We start from the raw sequence: 22,969 nt of genomic DNA on the forward strand, positions 1-22,969 counted from the left end.
GAAGGGAGTGCCCACACAGAGGGGGCATCGGCCCGTGTCTCCGTCCCTCAACAAAGTGGACCACACCAGGCAGCCCTACAGAAGGGAGCACACGCAAGGTTCAAGAGTCTGCTCCCATGCCCAGGGGCGTTGAGCCCATCCCCAGGGGCAGTAGTGACAGCCAGGTGGTGTATTTTCAACATGTCCGGACTGAGTGTCGAGTATATTAAAATGAAAAGCGGCCAGATAAAGATCTAAATGGGGTCTTGAGCATTCCATCTGGTCATTTCAAGATGAGGCAGCATCACTGCAGGGTCACTCAAGGGACAGGGAAGGGATGAGATGGGCCTCTGTGGGGCAAGCATCTCTGCAGCACCCATTACCAAGGAGATGATGGGGAGGGGCACTGCTATGCTGTGGGGTGAAGCAGAAAGGTCTCTTCCATCAGCACCCACACCAGGCATCCCCACCTCCCCCAACCCCCCCCCCCCCCCCGTCACTGGGCTCACAGAGGCTCATCTCGGGGCATAGGGACCAGGCAGAGGGCAAGGCCCATGTGCTGCAGTGGGACGGACCAGGACCCAGCCCACCGGCACTCCAAGCAGGCACATGCAGCTAGGCTATGGCCTAATCCACACAGCAGACCTTCCCGACTTCAGAAGCATCTGCAGATGAATGAGCACATACCCAACAGGACCCAGAGAAATCCACCAATCCACCTAGAGGCAGGCCACTTATAAATGGACCCAGGGTGTCTGAAACCGAGAACACACAGCACAGCTTGGGGCAGCTCCAGGCCCTTGAAGGCACTCAAACACTACGAGACTGCAGCTCCAAAGGAGAAGCAGGGTGGCCTCTGCCTCCTCTTCACAGCCAGGGTCTCCCAGGGCCCAAAGAAGGGTCCAGCTGTCTGTGCTCTCAGCACCTCCAGGAGAGGCCCTTCCCAGACTGCAGTGCAGTGAGCTCCACAAAGCATAGTTCCCACCCTCGGTGAGGGCAAGGCCACACCAACAGGATGGCAGCCCACGTGTGGTGCCTGGGGGACCTGGGATGATTCCCCAGTCAGAGCAAACCCCTCAATGTGGATCAACAGGGTATTGGCATGACTCATGAGGATGAAGCATCTAGAAAAATGGAGAGGCTTCCCAGCAGTCAGCGCTCTATCTGTGACATCTACTCCGGTCCACAATGTGCAGGGACCGCCAGCGCCAATGCTGGCTGAAGCCTCTGCTGGCAGCTGACTGCCTCTCCACACCCCCCCCCCCAGCACCCTACCCACCCCCAAACAGCCACCTGGAAGCTGAGTTTACTTCCCACTGAGGCATGGGTTCCCTAGGCTGCAGCCCCGTAAACGTCTGAACCAAGGCCTCAGTGCAACATGTGCCACATGGACCCTCACACCCAGGCGGGGCTGCGAGGGGGCAGGCACATGTGCTCACAGCACCAGTCTGGGGGTAAGGGCAGAGGAACGCCCTGGCGGGCCAGCCACTCCCTCCCATCCCCTCCCACCACCTCCCTGCAGACAGCAGGTGCTGTGCACCAGCAGCTCCTGTCTCCTCATCCTTCCTGGAAAGCCTGCTCCTGCCTCTGCCTCCACAGCTATGGGTACGTGCACACAGGGTGAGAGCGCAAGCCTCAGGGACGGAGTGTTGCGTGTGCAAAGGGTTTGGAAGAACTGAGGTTCACACTGCTTCCTCAAAGTATTCATCTGAGGACAGACCTGGGCTCACAAGGTCCTCTTCCCTGCACAGAAAGCCCAGCCCCTGGGGCACCAACCAAGGATACAGAAAACCCCAAGGCCCGGCATAGCCACAGGAGCCTCCTTGAAGGGAGGACTTGGCAGTAGGAGGCCTAGAAGCATTCTCGGCCCTGACACCAGTCACACACACTCTCGCTGACCGTGGAAGCGGGTCCCCAGGGCACAGGCTGCGCCCGGGAGGCCAAGGGTGCTAGCACAGGGTCTGGGAGCCTGGGGGGCCTCCCCAGCTGCTGCGAGCTATAGGGCACCCCACACACACACCCTAGAGCAGGAGTCCCTACTCTAAAAACACACTCATCCTTTTCAGGGCTGCTGAAAAATCAATTGACCTTTGCTGGTTTGTTTTTTACCTTGTGGGGCTTCCAGAAATCAGAGCTTAGGTAAGATTCGTTTTAAAAGTGAATATAGGGACACCTGGGTGGCTCAGGGATTGAGCGTCTGCCTTTGGCTCAGGTCATGATCCCAGGAACCTGGGATCAAGTCCTACACTGAGCTCCCTGCAGGGAGCCTGCTCCTCCCTCTGCCTGTGTCTCTGCCTCTCTCTCTGTGTCTCTCATGAATAAATAAAATAAAATCTTTTAAATAGATGAATGAATAAGTAAATCAATAAATAACAGTGAACATAAAAGGGTGCCTGGGGGGCTCAGTCGGTTGAGCGTCCAACTCTTGGTTTTGGCTCAGGTCATGACTTCAGGATGGTGGGATCGAGCCCCTCCTAGTCACCCCTCATCAGGCTGCACGCTCAGCAGAGACTCTACAAGAGATTCCCTCCCTCCCTCTCCCTCTGCCCTTCCTCTGTTGCCTGCATGCACTCTCTCTCAAATAAATAAATGATACAAAAATTGAAAAAAAAAAAATTGGCGAGAAGGACAGTTTCAATCCTCTCATTCCAACCCAAAGCAACATGCCAAGCATCTGAAAGATGCCGTGCCCAGCCCTGGAGTCTCTTCCCTCTCTTCCCTCTTCCCTGCACTGGCCACGCAGGATGCCATAGCCCCAGGGGCCAGGCTCTGGGTAAGCCTCCGGGCCAGGATTGAGTCCTGGAGAACATTCTGAGTAAGGAAGAAGGCGAGGGACCATGTGCCACAGCCTTTCCAGGTCCAGCTGATCGAGGCACAGACACAGGGACAGGGAAATGTCAATAGACACAACACCATGGGGGGCTCCAGAGCCAGGAGCCAGAGAAAACCATGGTACGGAAGGAAGCAGCTTGGTTTCTATAAATGGCCTACAGCAGAGAGCTGCGGGGAAACGGCTGATGTCCCCACCATCCACGCCGCCCTGCTTGGGAGGACAGGTCCTATCCAGGGCCGGATCTCCAGGCGTCGGACCTCCCCTGCTGACCAGGGTCCCTAGGGCCCAGGGCAGGAAGGCACCCACAGTCACGAGGTGTGCGAGGGGCTGAGACAGTCACCAGGACAGTGAGAGACTGAAGGAGAAAACATGGGCCACCCTGATGGTCAACAGCAGGAGGGTCTGCAGGACGGGGCAGGGACGTTGAACCCACTGGAAGTTCATCACAGGAGATGCTGACGAAGTCCAAAGTCCTCAACAAATTACTTATTAACCATGCAGTAAAAGGTAGACCCCACCCACATCCAAGATCAAAGTTCCCGGCCTGAGAAGGGCCGGGTGGTGTCCAGCCTCTGGCCAGCATGCTGGGGAGGATGCAGCACCAGGCTCAGACCCAATGCTGCCCCTACATGCAACCAGGGGGCGCGCCAGGCACTGGGACCAGAGGCACAACCCACAGGATGGCCCCATGCCCTCCCAACCCACTGATGTATGACAGAGGAACCCCGAAGGGAAGCAGCTCAGGGACGAAGGTGCGTCCCAGTGGGTCCTGGGCAGGACAGGGCTGCAGGCTGCTCTATGCTGGTCACCGTGCCAACACCAGAACACCCTCATTCTCAGGAAACATACACTGAAGACACACACTCTCAACATGGCAAGGCGTCCACGACAGAGAACCTTGGTGAGCGCTGCTCTTATGACTCCACTGGGTGTCTGAAGACTTTTCACAATAAAAAACCCAAAGCTGAGGAAAAGCGGCAGGCTTACAGACAGGCTGATTCGTGCTCCTCCATCAGCCACCCGCAAGAGGAGGACACACAGGCACACTTGTAGGCACGTACCAAGAAGGGATCTCAGGTACCCTGGGGATGGCCCTGCAGGTGCCACGTATGAACCTGGGGATGTGCAGGACAATGAACTCCCTCAATACCTGAGCCCACTTAGTGCTTTTTCTAAAACACACAGCCAAAAGCATCTGAAATGAAACAGCAGCATGACACCTAACTCCAAAAATCCCGAATTTTGGGAATCAATAATAAACCCTACAGAATTTTGGGACCATAACAAACCCTAGTTATAAAAAACTGGTATCAAATTCCAGTTCGATTCTCTGCTACAACGACCCAGGAACCCAACATGCCTGTGCACCTGGACCAAGGTAGCAGGACGGTAGGGAGAAGCCCTGTGGGTCCAATCAGGCCCGTGGAGCACAGAACCAAGCTCCTGTGACCCTGGGCCCTGGCCAAGGCACATGACGACTGCTGAAGTCAGTTCCATGAGCCAGTTTCACCAGCTCTTCACCCCACGTGAGCAGGACAGGGCACTGCAGCTCTCAAAGGTGGTTCTCTACTCACTGTCTTGTTTTCATTTTCTGAGAAACCTCACTTTTCCAGGTAAGAATTGCTCAGGAGTCAGGGCACCTGGCTGGCTCAGTCAGTAGAGCATGAGACTCCTAATCTTGGGGTCATGAGTTCAACCCCTGCATTGGACATGGAGCTCACTTAAAAAAAAAAAAAAATCACTCTGGGGTCAGTTTTACCTGGTTCAGATCAAGGCTAAGTTTACCACTGTTGGCTCAATTACCAAAATCACTGTTCCAAGAATTATCAAAGGTTGTCCCACTTGAAAAACACATCCTACCAGCCTTCTCTGAAACAGAACTCAGGCCTACCCTCCTGCCAGAAGTCATCTAAAGATGGAAGGTGACATGAGCCCATCACCAGGCACTGCCTAGAGCATGTCTGTATACAGCCAACCTCACCCTCCCAGGCCTGGCATGAATGGACCCAGAAGCCTGGGACAGCCTCAGCCTGGGCCCCCCAGGGCTTCCAGGACAGTGGCAGCCCCAGCACCCCAGTGGGTGAGTCAGGGACCCTGTGGACTCAACCACACAGAGGCCCAGGTCAGACACTCCATCAAAGGCCCTGCAGTGGACACCACCCCTTATAAATCAGCTGAGACTCTGAAGTCCAGGGAGGAGCAGAGCCAGCAGAGAGTTACCAACAATGGACAGCACGGGCCCCACACAGACATGCCCACCATGGGCACAGGAAGCCTCCGTGCCTGGCACGCCCTGTGTGCTCTGCTCACAGCACCTGCTGGCGTCCATCCAACTGGCCCAGCTGGCTGTGAGGAGAGCCACCACACCAGCCTTTGTGTGCCCACATGTGGCCCTGACTGGGCCCCTGGGACAGCTCGTCAGCCCAGACTGCCTCCTTTCAGATGCCCAGAGGCTTTGGGAAGAGAAGAAGACTGGAAGAACTGGCAGGTGCCAATCTGCACAGCACGCACTCTCATCACACACTACAGCCACGTAAACGGAGATCCAGGGAAGTGGCAAGAGCTAGGGCCTAGGCCCAGGGACCACGTGTGAAGCTCTGCTGTCTCTCTGAATTTCTAGATACTCCTACTTGACCAGAAATACCAAAGAGCTGGAGTGACTGCAGCTTGCATAGAGAAGGTGAGGGAAAAAAAACAGGGTAATTGAGACTCAGGGACAGCGGTACTGGCCTCTCATGGTGAGCAGCACACAAGGCGGACAAGTGGCCACGGACAGATATGCAACTCTGGTTTCCTTCAACCCAAACACAAAGAGCCATCCTCACTGACATGGTCACAGGGCCCCCCCACCCAGGCTCTCACTGCCAGGCCTTCCTTCTGCCCAGCACCTAGCACGAGGAACCCAGCAGTATCTGCAGAAGAAACACCAAGGATCCTCTCATCCAGAGCACCCTCGCCCTCACTAATACAGACAGAAAGGCAGAACTGTCACCTGGACCCGGAATTGCAGGTCCCTCAGCTCCAAGCCTGTTCCTGATGCAGAGGGCCAACACGAGGTATCTGGCAACCAAATAATGGGAATGGCTGCTGGCAGGTGAGTCACCAGCTTGTCTGTGTAGCCCCAGGGATGGGGACACAGGCAGGGGGAGCAGCATGTGTTCTAGCCTAGGCAACCTCCCAGCCCTGGGGCTACTCTGGGACCTCAAGCCAATACCCCCTAAGAGGCAGGGGGCCAGGCGCTCTGGGGCTCTGGAAAAGGGACATGTGACACCCTCCAGCCTCACAGCCACAATCACTTACACACTCTTCCTCCACAAGGTGCCAGAATACAACAACAGCATGTGGCTCCTGTGGAGGACCAGCATACCCCAGGCCACCTGTCACCCCCAGCCTCCTGGAACCAACAGAAGCAAACTAACGCACACCACGGCCCAGAATAGGCCTGGACCTCAAAGCCTGCATGAAAGGGGCGGGAGACACATAGACTCCCACCCAGCTCATAAGAAATGACATTTCCAAGGTGCAGAGAGAAAGCAAAATGGCTGGGGTCCCAGACATGTGCTCCCCAAACTCCCAACTATCCTGAAGCTGAGCTGGACTTGGCTGCAGAGCCACCATGCACATCCTGAGGCCACCCTTGGCTCACAGGTGCCCATCTCCTTTCATCCTGCCACCCAAGAGCAGTGCAAGCTTCTTTCCTCCTACTCTCTGGGCCAAGTCAGGGTCAAGCTTGTGCCCAAGCTGTCCGGTGTCTCCTCACTCTGGGTCCCTTATGCCACCGGCCCTTGGTAATGAGAGTAAAAGGAAGGCAGATCTTTGGTGGTGAGAAGCATCATTTTCAGTGAACCCATTTCTGTCTTCAAGAACTTTCTCCATAAACCAGCAGGGCACAGGGATCCCTGGGTGGCACAGCGGTTTGGCGCCTGCCTTTGGCCCAGGGTGCGATCCTGGAGACCCGGAATCGAATCCCACATCGGGCTCCCGATGCATGGAGCCTGCTTCTCCCTCTGCCTGTGTCTCTGCCTCTCTCTCTCTCTCTGTGACTATCATAAAAAAAAAAAAAAAAAAAAAAAAAAGATTAAAAAAAAAAAAAACCCAGCAGGGCACAAACTTAAGAAAGAGAGGAGGGGACGCCTGGGGGGTGGGGGGGGCTCAGCTAAGCATCTGCCTTCATCTCAGGTCATGATCCCGGGGTCATGGGATCCAGCCCTGCATCAGGCTCCCCACTCACTGTGGAGTCTGCTGGAGATTCTCTCCCTCTGCCCCTCCCCCTACTCACAAACTCCCACTCCAACTCATATACTCTTTCTCCCTAAAAATAAATATAGCTTTAAAAATAAAAAAAAAGAAAGAGGAAAAGTGTCTGCCAGGCTTGTCCAGCCACCCCTCAGAGCCTGTGGCCCTCTGGTTGCCCTTCCCTATCCCCAGGCTGTGGCCCAGACTTCTGTCCCCAGCTTGGCCCTGGTCGAGGTCCACACACACCCGTGCTGCAGCTCTCACGCAGGCTTCTCCAGGAGGCAAGGGCAGGTTTTGGCACAGTAGGCAACATGGGGTCGCCAGCCCACCAGACTGACCCTGAGGCCCTGTGCAAATTCTCTCTCCTGGTTGCCACAGGCTGGGCACACAGTAGGGCTCATAGTAAAATGACATCCATGATTGGATGTGTCTGCCACTGTACTCCCACCATGAGACTTGCTCCCCTAATGATACAGCCCCTCACCCCAGCAGGTCACTGTTAACCTCTCAATCCGGCCGCAACCCCTGTCTGGGTGCTAGATTCTCCATGGCACCCAGGATTTCCTGCTAAAAAAGATGGATCTCCAGGGACCCCTGGGTGGCTTAGTCATCCAACTATTGGTCTTAGCTCAGGCCTGGATCTTAGGCTTATGAGTTCAGTGCCCGAGTTGGGCTCCACGATGGGTGTGGAAACTACATAAAAAAAAGGGGGGGGATTTCCAGCATAGAGAGGAGATACCCCTGTCCCTAATGTACCAGAGGGATGGCTAAGCCCCACTCCATGCCGCAGACAGAACAGAATACCACTAGCACACCCTCGCTTACCACAATATAGTAAGATTAACATTCAGAACACACATAAACAGTCCGATTCAGAAAAGGACAAAGGGGGGCACCTGGTGGCTCAGTCAGCTGGGTGTCTGCCTTGGGCTATAGTCAAGATCTCCTGGTCTTAGGATCAAGTCCCATGCCCCATGAGTGGGAAGCCCGTTTCCCTCCCCCTGCTTGTGTACCTGCATGCAATCTAATAAATAAAATCTTTAAAAATAAAAACAAAAAAAGGACAAAGACCTTGAACACTTTCCCAAAGATGACATCCACATGACTAACAGGCATACAAGACATTCAACATCATTCATCATCAGGGAAATGCAAATCAGCGCAACACAAGACTACCTGACACTCATCAGGATGGCCACCTTATGGATTCCTGGGTGGCTCAGTGGTTTAGTGCCTACCTTTGGCTCAGGGCATGATCCTGGAGTCCCAGGATCAAGTCCCGCATCAGGCTCCCTGCGTGGAGCCTGCTTCTCCCTCTGCTTATGTCTCTGTCTCTTTCTCTCTGTGTCTCTCATGAATAAATAAAATCTTTAAAAAAATTTTTTTTTAAATTTTGAAAAAGGATGGCCACCATTTCTAAAACACAGAAAACACAAAAACGAGCATCCTTAAGCAAGAATGGAGAAACAGAAACCCTCATGCACTGTTGGTGGGAATGCAAAATGGCACAGCCAGTGTGGGAAACAGGATGGCAGTTCCACAAAAAATTCACAACGATTATGGTGAGATGCAGAGATTCTCCTGCAGGGTATATGGCCAAAAGTTGAAAGCAGGGTGTCAGAGATCTGCACACCCATGTTCAAAGTTACAACATTTACAAGAGCTAAGATATGGAAGCAACTGAAGTATTCATGACCATCTAAATGGATAAATAAAAATGAGGTCCATTCATATGACAGAACATTCCACAGCCTTAGGAAGGGAATGCTAGCACCCAGTCCAACTTGGAACAGATCCTGGTGAAATAAGCCAGAAACAAAGGGGCAAACCCTACAGGATTCTACTTACAGCAGGTCCCTAAAGAAGTCAGAGACAGAAAAAGAGAAAGGTGGGTGCCGGAAGCTGGAATGGGGAGTGTTGGAGAGCAAGTGTTTCACACAGACAGGGTTTCAGTTGGGAAGAGGCAAAAAACCCTAGAAATGAGACTTCTCCAAGAAACTCACCCCCATCTGACCTCACCGGGGCCCAAGGAGATAGACTTACATCAAGAGCTGACCTCAGCCACCACGGGACACAGGACCTACCCCCCCCACCCCCACCCAGAAGGGGGCTGCTTGGCTGCTGGAGCCATGGCAGGAAACGATTCAGCGTGGTCTAGACGTCCTCTGATGCCATCACTTCACCCCTGGCCCGTGCTCCAGACACACAGATGTACATGGACCAACAGCAATCTGCAACTCTTACACCCAGGCGTCCAGGTGGGAAGCCAGAATGTCCACCAACACAAGAATAGGGACAGGCTGGCATGCTCACAGCCGAGCTGCACAGCCATGGGGCTGCATGCAGGAGGGACGAGGGTACCTGGGTGAGAGCCCAGACGAGCATGCACCAACACAAGAATAGGGACAGGCTGGCATGCTCACAGCCGAGCTGCACAGCCATGGGGCTGCATGCAGGAGGGACGAGGGTACCTGGGTGAGAGCCCAGACGAGCATGACTGACAGGGCCAGGCCAGCTATGCTGGGACACAGGTCCACACACAGGAGGATGTGGAGGGCGTCCCCTGGAGGTCACAATGGAAGGGGACTCAGGCATAGCGCCTTCCTTAGCCTGGGTGGGGACAAAGCAGGGGGCAGCCAGTATGCGCCAGCAGTCCGTGCTCTTCCATGTCGCTGCACTGAAATTTCTGTGATGCATTCGTGGCAAGATGCTCCCTAAAGCACCACTCAGAGTAACAAAATACAGCACATGCCCCAGATGTTAAACTCCAGGACCCTCAATACTACACATACTTGAAAACACTGGGTATGCAGGCACATGCGCAGGCACATACACACCAACACACACGTGCACAGAAGGCCGGTCACCCAGGAGCCGTGGTGGCCCTACATCCTGCAAAGCAACCGCAGAAGAGCCATTTGGGAGACTGCAGGGATCTGAACACAGACTGGTTACCAACTGGCAGGAAGGAGCTCCCGTTACTGTCTGGTACTGATGGCACCAGGGTCACAACTTCGCACAACTCTGGATATGTTAGATATATAAATGCTGAGCTATGAAGCAAGATGCAAGGAGGGAGAAATCACATGAACCCGAATGAGTAAGATGCTGGTAGCTGCTGGGACAGGATGCAGGGGCTGTGCCTATCAGTCTCCTGATCTCAGCATCAGCTTGAAATTTCCCATCCTAACTGCGTTTTCATAAATCCAGACACATCCTGATGACACTGAAAGAAACACCACCCCTCTCTGGCCCTGTCAGGGGGCAGGGACAGGGGAACTCCCACCATCATGGTGCTGGGAGCGATAGGAAGGGATCCTTGTAGCCTTCCTGGACCTCTGCTCCACATGTCCAGTGGAGTCTGAGCAACAAAGGCAGAGGCATCAGAGGCGCCACCAAGGTTCTGCAGTCCCCTGGCCCAGCTCCCCAGTGCTGCCTGTACCCCTCCTCCCTAACCCTCCGGCTCCTCACACATGCTGACAGGACCACAATGGCCAAGGTTCCAAAAGGCTGGAGCCACAGGGATGGCAGGCCACATTGTAGGGCTGCTTGGCTGGGTCCCTGCTGTTGTCCTCAGCCCCCAGGGATCACAAAGAGAACCAACACACAAGCCTTTGTCACAGAGATGGAGAGGAAACAGATCTACCAAAGAAATCACAGTTCAAACATAAATGTTTAAATGAGAAAATAAAAATGCTGTTCAAGATGTCGAGCCTGATAATCAGGTAATTAAATCTAGGGGTGCACTGATACCACAGAGGGACCCCTCCATAACACAAGACCATCTCAACAGAGTGACAGGGAAATTAAGCAAGTTCTCCAATAAAAGGGACAGAAGCAACACAAACCCAGCAAGAAGAGACACGTGTGCTGAAGCCCCATTGGGCAGCAGCAAATGTCCACAGGATGGACACCACACTCTGGCTTGGGGGGCGGAGGGGTGCAGGAGAGAAAGCTTCCTGCTCATGGCCAGGAAGGAACTTCAAAGTTCAGAATTCCCCAGGGCCTTCAGGAGGCATCAGGGACCAGGATGTGCACTGTGGCAACACAGGGACCCAGGCCCACAGATCACAGGCACTTCAAGGCGTAGAGGCCTATAGCCGCTGGCCCTCTGGGGTCCCCTCAGTCACGACCCTCCTGACCTCTGTTCCAGGGGCAGGTACACCACCCTGGCCCTGGATGTTGCCATGGGGTCCTGGACTGGAGTTAGGAGCCCACAACCACTGCCAGCCTGCACTCCAGGAAACACGAACATGTCATCCCCTGTTGAGCCACATTGAGGCAACCCACAGGCTTACCTTGCTCTTACAGCTTAAAGAGCTTCCTAAATTGAGACAAAATCGACCAAGGTCAGGCGGGCTGGGCGACACTTTCTGCATACAAGAATGTTAAAAAAAAAAAAAAAATCACAGTTTTGATAGTTCTGCAAAAAAAACTTAGCAAATTTACAACAAAACTGTCAAGTAATTAAGGCAAGGCACTTCACACATGAACTTAAACTGCTAATTAAAATCCCCTCGCTTAATTGACTACATTTGCATATCATTCAACTTGGGAGCATAATTTTTTTAATGGTTTGGGCAACACAGTTGTAACGCCAGGAAGCAGCGAGGCAGCAGGTAAGGCGGAGCCAGCAGCACCCACTGCACACACGCGTCCACACACAGCCACCCGCATGCATCCAGGCCGGGCAAGTGGTGCTGCAGCCTGACACCGCACAGACTTCGCCTGGCCTGGGGGGTCACCCACCCCACCAGGGCCAGCTGGCCTGGGGCAGACTTCTCGCTTCCTCGCTGCAGCCTGGGCCCCCACCCCCCCAATCCAGGCAGGAAGGAAGAGAGTTCTCAGCATGGAGATCCCACTGGGGCTGGGGCTGCTGACAGTACCTCCCTGCCACCCAGCACCTCTGCCCTCAACCTCCCCAGTGGGGAACCCCCAGCAGATTCCAGAACCACAGGAGGGACGTGCGTACCTGTCCCTTCTCCTGGGAGAAGGTCTGTCAGCTTCCCCAGCAGCACTCCTGACTGCCTCCTCCTTCCGCGGTTCCTCCACATGCTCACTGAGTGCCAGCCCTGTCACTCCCTGTGCCCAGGGGGCCAGCCAGCGCTCGAGCACAGGGGAGGGCAGACGCTGAAACCAGCACGGCAAGAGGAACTCAGATGACCAGAGCAGCTTAGGGATCCAGACCGGGCACCACAAAGCCCAGGCAGGTGAGAGGGCCATGGGTCTTTCAAACGGGTTTGTGCATCCCCTCCAGCGCAGAGCCAACACAAGGACCACAGACCCACATAAAGACCCCACACAGGGGCCTGCAGGGGCAACAGTTCTTGTTCTGACAGTGTCAGTGAAGCAGGGATGGGACTGGACAGGAGAACATCAAGCCATCAGAAGCATCCAGGAGGATGGGCAGACAGCAGGGACTGTGCCTGAACAGTATAGTTATGCAGAGGGAGGACCACAGGGGGACCAGGAGCACTCTAAGAACTGCCAATGCCACATGCAGAAGCAGCTCCAACAGCAAACTTCAGGTCTGGGTACTCAGAGACAGTGAGATTGGGTGTGAAAAGTGAGCACACTCTAGGGGGGAATGGGGCATGGCCTAGTACCAGCTTGCCCATCCCTGCTACCTCCTTCAGGGAGGCCTCACCTACCCGCCATGCCAGAGCCACAAACTGCCACCGTGGGGCTGGGATCATGAAAAGAACACTTAGTGAACAGGCGTGGACAGGGCATGAGAAGTTGGCTAGAATGCAGATCTGGCCCCCATAACAGGTACTCAGAGGTCATCCAGATACCCCCAGCCTCACACGCAGGCAGGCTGCCCGCCTCACTGGTGCTGGGGTCCCTGTGGGCTGCAGGTGCTGGGCGTGGCTGTGCTCACCCACAGAGTGTGGGGTCCCTTCCTGCACACAAAGCAGGGCAGAGCTTCAGTTGCCCCTTAATCCAAGCTGCACAGCCCAGCTGGGAAGAGGAGGGCACAGAGGACAACCAGGCCCAGGCTCCAAGCAGGTCTCCAGACAGCAAGTCACAACCAACGGGTTCCTATGATGATGCAGCCAGCAGTTCCTCTGGGGCAGAGGAACAACCTGACACCCAGCAGAGGACCCCAAAACCACCCATTGCCCTCACTAACATGCTTCCAGCGTGCTCAGCCCTGTTCCTACACACAATCTCATCCTGCAGGTTCAGACCCAGGAGCTGGAACACACGGCTGAGCTGCCACTGTGTGACTGTCACCCCCACTTGCCACCACACATGTGGACTCAGGTCAGGCCAGGAGGGAGAAGAGCCACACCAGAACCCCACTGGCCCCCAGGGCTCTCAGACCACCATGACTTGGCTAACCCTCAGGGCAGGATGAGCCCCTGGCCAGGGCTTCCCCCCAGGAAGCAGCTGTGGAGCTAGCCTCCCACCCTCCACAGAGGTGTTTCTCTGCAGCTATGACACCCTGGGTCCCACCAGAAGCCTATTCTCAACAAGAGAAGTTTCTCTCAAAGCACGAGCTAAAATCCCAGTACAAGCCAAATCAAGGCAGGCACCACAGCTGGGCTCTTCCAGCCCCAGAGCCAAAGCTGAGAATACTTTCATTCCACAGCAGGAGCCAAGCATCTGGGTTCAAACCAGGCCTAGGGCACCTGCCACCTTCTTCAAAACACACAACACAGCCAGGAGAACACCTCGGGGACATCACATGGTCCTGAGAAAGTTCCTCCACCTTTCCTCTTCTAGCTGTCAAGAGCAGAGCTGCCCAGAAACCCCCATCAACTAGTGATTTCATGCCTGTGTGACTCATTCAAGGAGTATTTGTTCTGGGCCCGGAACTGGGGACCCAGCCGTGACCAACCTGCCCCCTCCACAAGGCTGACAACACAACCGCAAACACACAAATCCCAGGCCCACCGCAATGAGGGCAGCCCAGAGTACCAAGACCACGGGAAGGCAGGCCGACCACTGTGGGCTGCGCAGCCCGGAGGCTCATGCCGAGACTTCCTGAATCACTACCTAGAGCTGCAAAATCAAGAAGTCGTGGCGTCCTTTGATTCCTTCTAAGTCAAAACAGCAAAATCAGATAAAATACAAATGCCGCGCACCAAGCCCTGGGTTGTTTCCAGGCTCGTGCCAAGACCCCTTTCGAAGCCTCCCATCTGTTTCAGCAGCACGGAAGACACAAGGATTACCCACAGGAATGAGAACTTGTCACCAAGAGCAGAGCAGCACACAGGACACCCGCTGTGGGGAGCGGGCAGCCAGAGAGCTGCCCCCACACAGATGCCCCATCTACCCTGGTCCTGCTCACGTGATTCTCACCTCCACCATCTCCTGTCGCTCTCATACCTGAGTCCGGATCCTTCCGTTAGTAAGTAGACACTAGCAGTGGGGAGTCTAGACCCCCTCCCACCACCCCCACCTCCACCTCCCAAACTCAGTGACCCAGAAGTCCCTCCACCTCGCTGACCCTCTGCAGTGACGCTGCCTGGAGAGACCCTAAAACTGAGAAGGCAGCCAACAGGCATCCAGGCTGTTCTCCAGAATTGTACCCTCTCTTCACAGAAGAGCGGCATGAGAGCTGCCGCTGAGCCCACTGCCAGCCAGGGGACAGGCCAGAGGCTTCCTGAGGGCAACCTAAGTGCCCCTGGACACACTGCACCTGGTTTGCCGGGGGAGAGGCCAAGCAGGGCGAGCACCTGTGCTGTGCTCACACGCTCAACAGGGTGGCCACACAGGTAGCCCCCAGAGGTCTCTGCCACCCACAGCACTTCATTCCCAAGGACTGCCCAATGCCAGCTGAAACCTGCTTCAAACCCCACGAGGCCACGTGGGGAGGAGATGTCTGCCACACACAGCCCCACACCCCCAGGAAATGACTTCCTGCCCCTTCTGAGACTCTGATCCGCCCCCACCTCTGAGCCAGTCAATAAACAGAACGAGGATTGCCGTGGACATGGTCCCTGGGCCCCGCCCCGGCTCCATCCCAGGGGTCCCCGCCTCTGCCCGGTTTCCCATTTCCCCAAGGACCACGAGCCAGGAGGGCAAGGGCCTGAGCAAGAATGGAAGCCTTCTCCTCCCACTGCAGCTCTCACAGACCTTAAGGAAATAATTCAGCCTCTATATTTTGACTCAAAACAAAGAAACTTTTTAAAAACATTTCAGTTGAAACTTGCATAATTCTTCCAGTGGAGAAATCCTCCCCGACTTTCGCAATCCTTAGAAAGAGACACATTATTGCTGCTTGTGTAACAGTCTCCGGGCCACGAAGAGTCCGGCCGCCAGCCTCGGCCACCTCCTGCGGTCACCTCCCGCCAGACGGGCCAGGCTGGCCCCGGAAGCGGTGCCTCCCCCCCCAGCTCTCCGTGGCCAGGGCTTTGGGGCGGGGCTGGGTCACCTCCCCAGACTTCCTCCTGCTCCCAGCCTGTCTGCCCTCACCCGACATCTCAGACACACATGACACCACCAGCTGCAGAGAAGGCTGAGAACCCAAGACACGGACAGTCCATGATCCTACTCTCAGAGCCCTGCGCTGATCCAGAGCCCCGGTGAGGCAGCAGGACCAGGGCCGAAGGTTACCGGCTGACCCCACTGCCCCCAGGCCAGCTGCTGCCCTGGGGAAACCCCAGAGGTTAGGGGCCCAGTCCCGCTCCAGAGAGGGGTCCCGGAAACCCGCGGTGGGGGGGTGGTGGCGGGCAACAGATGGGCCAAGACACAGATGGGCGGCAGCCCACACCTGGAGGACCATCCAGACGTGGCAGTGCACACAGACGGGCTGAGGCACCCAGCCAGCCGCCAGGCCCGCCCTCCGGCACCAGGGTGCAGGCAGAAGCCAGAGGCCTTGCTGGAGCTGCCCTATCCCCTATCTGGGAAGACCCCCCAATCTCCACTCTGGGGCCTTTACCCTGGCAATCAGACCCGTTTGCAGACCCCATCCTTCTGTGGGAGGGGGAGATGCCCCCAAAACCCATCCAGGAACTCTGCCTCAGAGCATCACCTGAGACGGCACCCCAATTCCCCAGCCAAGTGGGGCCAGGAAATCACCACAGAACCCCACAAAACGTTAGAGCAAAACAAGTGGACAAAGGAACAACTGGCCCTCTAAACCTCTGCTCACACAACAGATGGCATCAGGGCAGGCATTGCCCCTCATCAAGGAGAGGATCTCAGATGAAGCATGCAGGTCAGAGTCTGAGCCTGATGGAACTTTTTAAAGATTTTACGTATTTATTCATGAGACACAGGGAAGCAGAGACACAGGCAAAGGGAGAAGCAGGCTGGGGGGGGGGGGGGGGGGCCGATGCGGGACTTAATCCCGGGACTCAGACTCAGGGATTACAACCTGAGCCAAAGGCTGACACTCAACCACTGAGACACTGAGCCACCCAGGCATCCCCTGATAGAACGTTCTTGATAACATTCCTTCCCATGAAAATTCCAGCTTGAAAAGAGCAAACCACCCCCTGCCAGGGAGGGTCCACAGGCCAGGACGCCCTTCCTGGCCTGCCGTTACTCCCCAGCAGGGGCCAGTGCTACTGGCCGGGCGTCTGGTTGGAGAAAACACCGGCCCATGACCAGGGACAAGTTTTAGGTGACGTGAAGAAAACTATTCCAATGTCAGGAATTCAGACAAATTCAGCACTCATGCCGCACACCAAGGGGTCACCGGCCTGCGGGCCCCCACAGCACAATGACCCACACGACAAGGGCAATCCCACAAAAAGTCCTGAGAACTCAGGTGTCTGAAAGACAGACATACGATAAACACAGGCCAGGCTCTCCAGCCTAAGAATCAGGACACTCAGAAGACAGCAGTGCCAAGGAGCCTGGTTCTTGAGCACACCAGCACCGACCTTGCCCGGGCCCCAGGGAGGCAGAGCACCGCCCTGGGGTCAGCCCCAAAGGGAAGCACCTGGTTACCCAGGGAGGAGCTGTCCTGCGGGGCGAGGAGCCAGGCCCCAAGCAGCAGCCAAGCCACCAGCACAATGTCCTCCCCTGACAGCAACCTACATGGCTGAACGACCAGCCCAATTTAGTGCATGTACTGTGAGACGAGCCCAAGAGGACGGTACAGAGCCAACTGGGCAGAAGGAGGGCAGAGAAGGCTGAGTTCCCATCTCCTTGCCATGTGTTCCCCCAGCAACAGAATGACACATCTCCACCCCACCTGACACTGGACACCCTAGTGAAATCAAACATTACCAACACACTGCTTACTACAGCCTGTTTCACACACAGGGGAACAGAGACACAGAGAGGTTAAGCATCGAGCTTGAGGTCAAACAGCCACTAGAGACGTAATGAGAACGTGGGAGCAGCCCCATGGGGTTCCACAGTGGGACCAGCCCGCTGCAGGACCACCAAAGACAGCAGCTTGGCAAGAGGGGCTAAGAGGCCCCTCCTGGCACTGGTGGCAGCAGAGCACTGCCTGAGTCTCTGGCTGGCAGGAGGCCTGGGCGGCACTTCAGCCAGACAACACCGGAACGTGCTTCAGCTCCCATTGGCCTCACCAGAACCCAAGGCCCCAGGGGAGCCGTGTCCCCTACAGAGAGAATTCTAGCACATTCTTTGTTCTCTGCTGTCCTTATCCTTGGTAAATCAAAAATATTAAACTAACCAATAAGACAACTGAAAGAAATCAAAACCTACTCCACAAATATGCCGTCAATAGCAAGTGGAAGGAGCAATCAGAAATAGGGCTCTGGGGGAGGGGTTCAGGGGGAGGGTCTGGAGCAAGTGGGCTCTGGGCAGCCAGAGACCCTCCCACCCCAAGCTGACACCGTTCTCACGTGGTGCCCTTGGCAGGTAGATGAGCATGTGGCTGTGCTTGGAGACTTATAAAGAGGACGGCCGGCGCACCCCAGGACTCCCAACTGCGTGGTCAGAGCCAAGGCAGCAGGCGGAGCCCCGTACACAGGACACGAGGTGGCAGAGCCAGCAGGAGAGCACTCGAGAGCTCAGGGAAGCATGAGGCCTGACAGCCAGTCCAGGTCACCACGGCGCGAGGACAGGGCTGGCTGACACTAGGCCTGCAGACCCCACCCACTTACGATAAGCAGCTCTTCCTCATCACTGGGAAAATTTGTTTAATCGGTAAATGAGATTTAGGACAGCATCAGGGAGAGCGCACTGACAGAGAAAGGACGGCCCTAATCATCTGCTGAAAAGGCCAGAGCAGAAACAGGCTCTGGCTTCAGCTTCATGGAGTGTGGGCAAACAATCCTGCCTTCTCCCCAGACGCTGTTTGGGCCTGAGAGCTCAGGCTGAGCCGTCCCTAAGAGGGGCGGGCGGGGGGCCGCGCCCAGAACCACGGCGCCTGCTGCAGGAGAACCTGGGCCCCACTCTACAGCTGTGACAAAGAAGCAGTCCCAGCGAGCCCAGGAGACTCCACCACTGCCCCTCACACCCCTGACTGGGACACCCATACGAACAACACACCCTGCCAGACAAGGCCCCCCCACCCCACCCCCGCTGGAGGCAAATGCCCTGCCATGGCCTGGGCCACGAACTGTAGCCTGTGCCTACCACGATCCTGCACACAAGACTCCCACAAGCCACAGTGGCTGTGGTAAGTAGAGGCACCCCGAACAGAAAAGCCCCCGTTCACATCGGGTGCCCATCATGCCACCCATCACCAACTCATCCAAAATCAAAGGCTTGGGCCTTTCCTGCCAGTACCCTCCCTTACTCAGACACTCTCTCCCACCCAAGCCCTGCCCCAGTCTGCAGACAGCTGCCACCTGGGCAGCGGCAAAGCTGAGGGCAGAAATGCCATGGAACACACGTGCACGCGCACACACGACAGCCCCTCTGAGCACAGGCACCCAGCCCCTCCATCCCCAGCCCCTCCTCTGCTCACCGAGACTCTGACACTCTGCTGGAGGGGCGCCCAGAGAAAACCGGGCGGGAGCATCTATTCACAGATTTAGGAAAAAAAAAAGTTTGATGCAGTAGCTGAATTAATTAGGCCTCCTCAGAATAGCTGAGCCAATGCAGCATTCTGTGTATGCAATTTAATAAGCCTGGATATTTAAAAGAAAAGTTACAAATACTTGGGGAGGGGAAGACACCGAGAAGTTGGTGAAGACCCCAATGAGAGGTTTCACCGTCCAGTCACCCAGAAGCTGCCCAGCCAGATCACACGGATCACATCCTCCGCCTGGCAAACAACAGAGCCTCGGCCAGTGGCCCTCCCCCGCCCTGCAGCATTTGAGAGAGAGGGAGACAAGGAAACGGGCGTGTCCAAAACAAATCGCAGGCCATGAGCTACTCCTACTCAGGGCCCAGGTGCCCGCTGACCAGGCCCCAAGCCCAGGGCCAATCAGCCCTTGCCCCCACATGGGGGACTCTGGGATTCACACCCTGGCAGGCCCAGGGAAACGCATAGAACTGGAGTCACGGAGTCTCGGCCCCCTGCCACTGTGGCCTGGACACCTGGCTGCATTTCTGAGCCTGTCTCCCAAGACTTCAAGGCACAAACCGGCCCCGCCAGGCCCAGTTCTGTCTGCTGAGAACCACTGGCAGGCACCCTTCTGTCTGCGAGCCTAGGGGCCCACCGGGTCTGCACCCCTCCTCACAGTGGCCCGAGGAAGGCCTAGGCCTGAGGCTGCAGCCTGGGCCCGCCCGGATCTCACTTCTCAGTTCTCTGGGGGCAAGAGTGTCTGAGTATTGGAGCCTCCTGCCATTCCCAAGCCCATCAGGGCAATGGCTGTGGGCCTCGGGAATGCTTCTCCAGCCACCAGGCCGAACCCCTAGGGCCCCTGTCCCAAGCAAGCTGGTTCATCACAGGGGTCGAGCAAAAGGACCTTCCAACACAGCCACAACTAGGGACCCGACGCAACCCTGAATTTCCTTAAATCAAATCCAAACTCCAAGACAAGCCCCAAGCTGCACACACAGAGCCCCTGGCCCAGGAGGGCCCCCCAGCCTTTCCCCGGGACCCAGCCCTCCCAGCTTCCAAGCCCTGGGGCCCAGAGCACCCAGCGTCCTCCCACGGCCTGAGCCAGCAGGGTCACTCACCCGGGGCACCCGCCGCTTGTACTTGTTGCCATAGTCAAACTTCTCCTTCACGTCGTCCAGGCAGCGGCCAAGGCGTGCCTGCTCCTCCTTGCCCGTGTAGTCCTGGCTCAGCAGGATGTACGCCCGCCAGTTGGCCGAGTCGAATCCCCAGTGGCAGGTCCGGTTCTCCAGCGCCTTGTGCGAGTGCACGACGAACTTGTGCGGGGGGTACATGAGGCGGCAGTCGAGGCACTGGATGCATGCGGCACTCGGGCTGCTGTAGAGCTCGGGCACCAGCAGCCCCTTGCACTTGCCGAAGCACTCGTGGTACACACGCACGCTGCGCTCGCTGAGCTCCAGGCCCAGCGCCAGACTGGCGGCCAGCTCCTTCTTGCAGGGCGGCGGGTAGGCGCCGCCGTACAGCAGCGCGTTGCACAGGCGCTCGGCGTCCGTCTTGGTGATGAGCCCGCACGAGGGCGCCGAGAAGGGCAGGATGCCCATGACTTTGAGGATCTCCAACTGGTCCGCCGTGCAGCGCGAGCAATAGATGTGCAGCTCGTCGCACACCGAGTTGATCTGCTGCAGCGAGAAGTCGCGCAGCACCGAGTTGAGGATCTGCGGCAGGCACAGGCGCTTCTCGCCGCCCACCACGAAGCACGAGATGGTCTCGCCCTCCAGCACGGTCTCGCAGCGCTCAGTGGAGCGGTCGGACGGCATGAAGAAGGGCCCGGGGAGCACGGGCGGCGGCGGCTGGATGGCTGGCAGGTGCAGCACGGGCGGCGGCTCGGCGGCCGCGGGGACCGGCGCCGGAACGGCAGCCGCGCTGGCCTCCTTGGCGCTCTCCTTCTTGTAGGCCTCCTGCGCCCAGCGCGCCGAGAAGGCGGCCGGGCCGCCCAGCGAGCTCATAGAGCTCAGGTGGAACTGCTCCAGCGTCTTCTGCAGCCCCGGGTGCGGCTGGAAGCCGCCGCGGCCGCCCGCCGCCGCCTCCATGGTGCGCTCCGGCTCCCCGGGCCGCTCCCGCTCCCGCGCGCCGGGGCCCCCGCGGCCCCCGCCGCCGCCCCGCGAGCCCCGGCGGCGCCCCCGGCCCCGGCCCCGGCCCCCCCCCGCCGCCGCCGCCGCCGCCGCCGGCTCCCGGCCGATCACGGCCGAGGCCTCGGCCTCGCCCGGGGGCGCGAAGGGGTAGGCGGGCGGGGCGAAGGGGTCCCGCCGCTGGAGCCCGCCGGCGCCCGGGCCCGGCGCCACATCCACGCGCCCCGCGCCGCGCCCGCCGCCGCCGCCGCCGCCCGGGCCCCCCGCGCGCCCCCCGCGCGCCCCCCGGGCCCTAGGCGCGGGGCATGCCCCTGCGCGCGCCGCCAACGCCAACGCCAACGCTCGCGGGCCCGGGGCTCGCGGGGGGCGCGCGGGCAGGTGCCGGCGCCGCGAGGCGCGAATCGCCGCGGCGGCCGAGGCCGAGGGGCCCGGGAGGAGCGGGGGCGCGGGCGCGGGGCCCGCCGGGCCGTCCTCGCGCGGCGCGCCGCCGCCGCCCCGCTCCTCCCACCGCGCGGCGCCCCGCCCGGCTCGTCCCGGCGGCGCTGGCCGGCCGCGTCGCGCCCGCCGCCGGCCGCCCCGGCCCGGCCCGGCCCGCGCCCACCCCGCCGCCGGCGCCCGGCGCCCGGCTCCGCGGCCCGCCCGCCCGCCCGCGCGCGGCTTCCGGGGCGGCGGGAGCGCCTGTGGCGGCGGCCCTCAGAGCGCGGCGGCGGCGGCGGCGGCGCGGCGGCGGCGGCGGCGGCGGCGGCGGCGGCGGCGGCGGCGGCGGCGGAGGCGCGGGGCTCGGCGCACATCCTCCCGGCGGCTCGCTCCGGCTCGGACTGAGCGCGGAGCGCTGAGCTCACGCCGCCGCCCCGCCCCGCGCCGCCCCGCCCCGCCCCGCGCCGCCGCCCCGCCCCTCGCGCCGTCTGGAGCCGCGCGTCCGCCTCAGCCGAGCGCCGGCCAGGAATGCGACCGCCTCCCGGCCTGGCTCTTCCAAGAACGCGCGCTTCCCCCTCCCCCGCCGCCGCCCCGCCCGCGGCTCGGGCCGACTCGGCCGCCTTCGGGCCGGCCCGCCAGGAACTCGGCTCCGCTCGGCCCCGCCCGCCCAGGACTCGGCCCTGCTCGGCCCCGCTCGGCGCCGCTCGGCCCCGCTCGGCCCCGCTCGGCCCCGCTCGGCGCCGCTCGGCCCCGCCCGCCGGAAGGGCGCTCGGCGGGGGCAGCGGCGGCGCCCGGGGCCCCCCCTTCCGGCCGAGGCCGCTTCCTGCGCGGCTGGGAAGGCGCCCGTGCCGCCGCCGCCGCCGCCGCCGCCGCCGCCGTCGTCGCCGCCGCCGTCACCGCTGCCGGGCCCAGAAACCCACACGCGGCCCCCGCCACAACCGCAGACCCGCGGAGGGGCGGGCAGGACGGCGGCCTGCGGGCCTCCACCGCACACCTCGCGGACCCGGCAGGACGGGGACCCCACATAGCGCGCGACCCGGGCCTCCTGGAAGGACGAGGACGCCAGTGGGTTCCTACGCGTTAGGACTGACCCTCCCGGGAACACCCCGCGCAAGCAGACACAATGCACCGTGTCCCAGGGCCCCCCCGCACGTGCAGGCCCCACACGGCCCCCACCCCACGACCCTGCTCCCAGATCCTGCACCCGGGTCCCGCCACCCCACCACCCACCACCCTGCACCCTGGTCCCTGCACCTGGGTCCCCGCACACGGTGTCCCACTGCAGGACTTCCTGCAGCTCAGGGCAGGGCCTTGGTGCCTGAGCTACACAGCTTCAGTCACTTTCACGGCCAAAGGTGGGGAGGGGGCTGGGGACCCTGGCCCCTTCCTGCCACAGACAGGTGGCCTGACTCTTCTGCTGCAGCCCCTCACCCTGGCTAGAGGGCCACCCTGCTGTGTGCCCTTCCAGGAACTGGCTGTGTCATGGGGGAG

At 58.9% G+C, this 22,969-nt stretch overlaps 1 protein-coding gene across 5 annotated transcripts in view; it reads right to left on the bottom strand.

The window, feature by feature from the left end:
* Positions 1-21,081, bottom strand: part of SKI (SKI proto-oncogene) — a 69,030-nt gene extending 47,949 nt beyond the window's left edge. For all 5 annotated transcript variants that reach the window (XM_055306796.1, XM_055306794.1, XM_055306795.1 and 2 more), the window contains exon 1: positions 20,054-21,081. In XM_055306796.1, the coding sequence (XP_055162771.1) occupies positions 20,054-21,022 (969 nt within the window). In that variant the 5' untranslated portion in view covers positions 21,023-21,081. The remainder of the gene's footprint in view (positions 1-20,053) is intronic.
* Positions 21,082-22,969: the final 1,888 nt, after the last annotated feature.

This window comes from Nyctereutes procyonoides, unplaced genomic scaffold, assembly GCF_905146905.1.
Source record: "Nyctereutes procyonoides isolate TBG_1078 unplaced genomic scaffold, NYPRO_anot_genome, whole genome shotgun sequence".
In the NCBI taxonomy this organism is placed as follows: domain Eukaryota; kingdom Metazoa; phylum Chordata; class Mammalia; order Carnivora; family Canidae; genus Nyctereutes; species Nyctereutes procyonoides.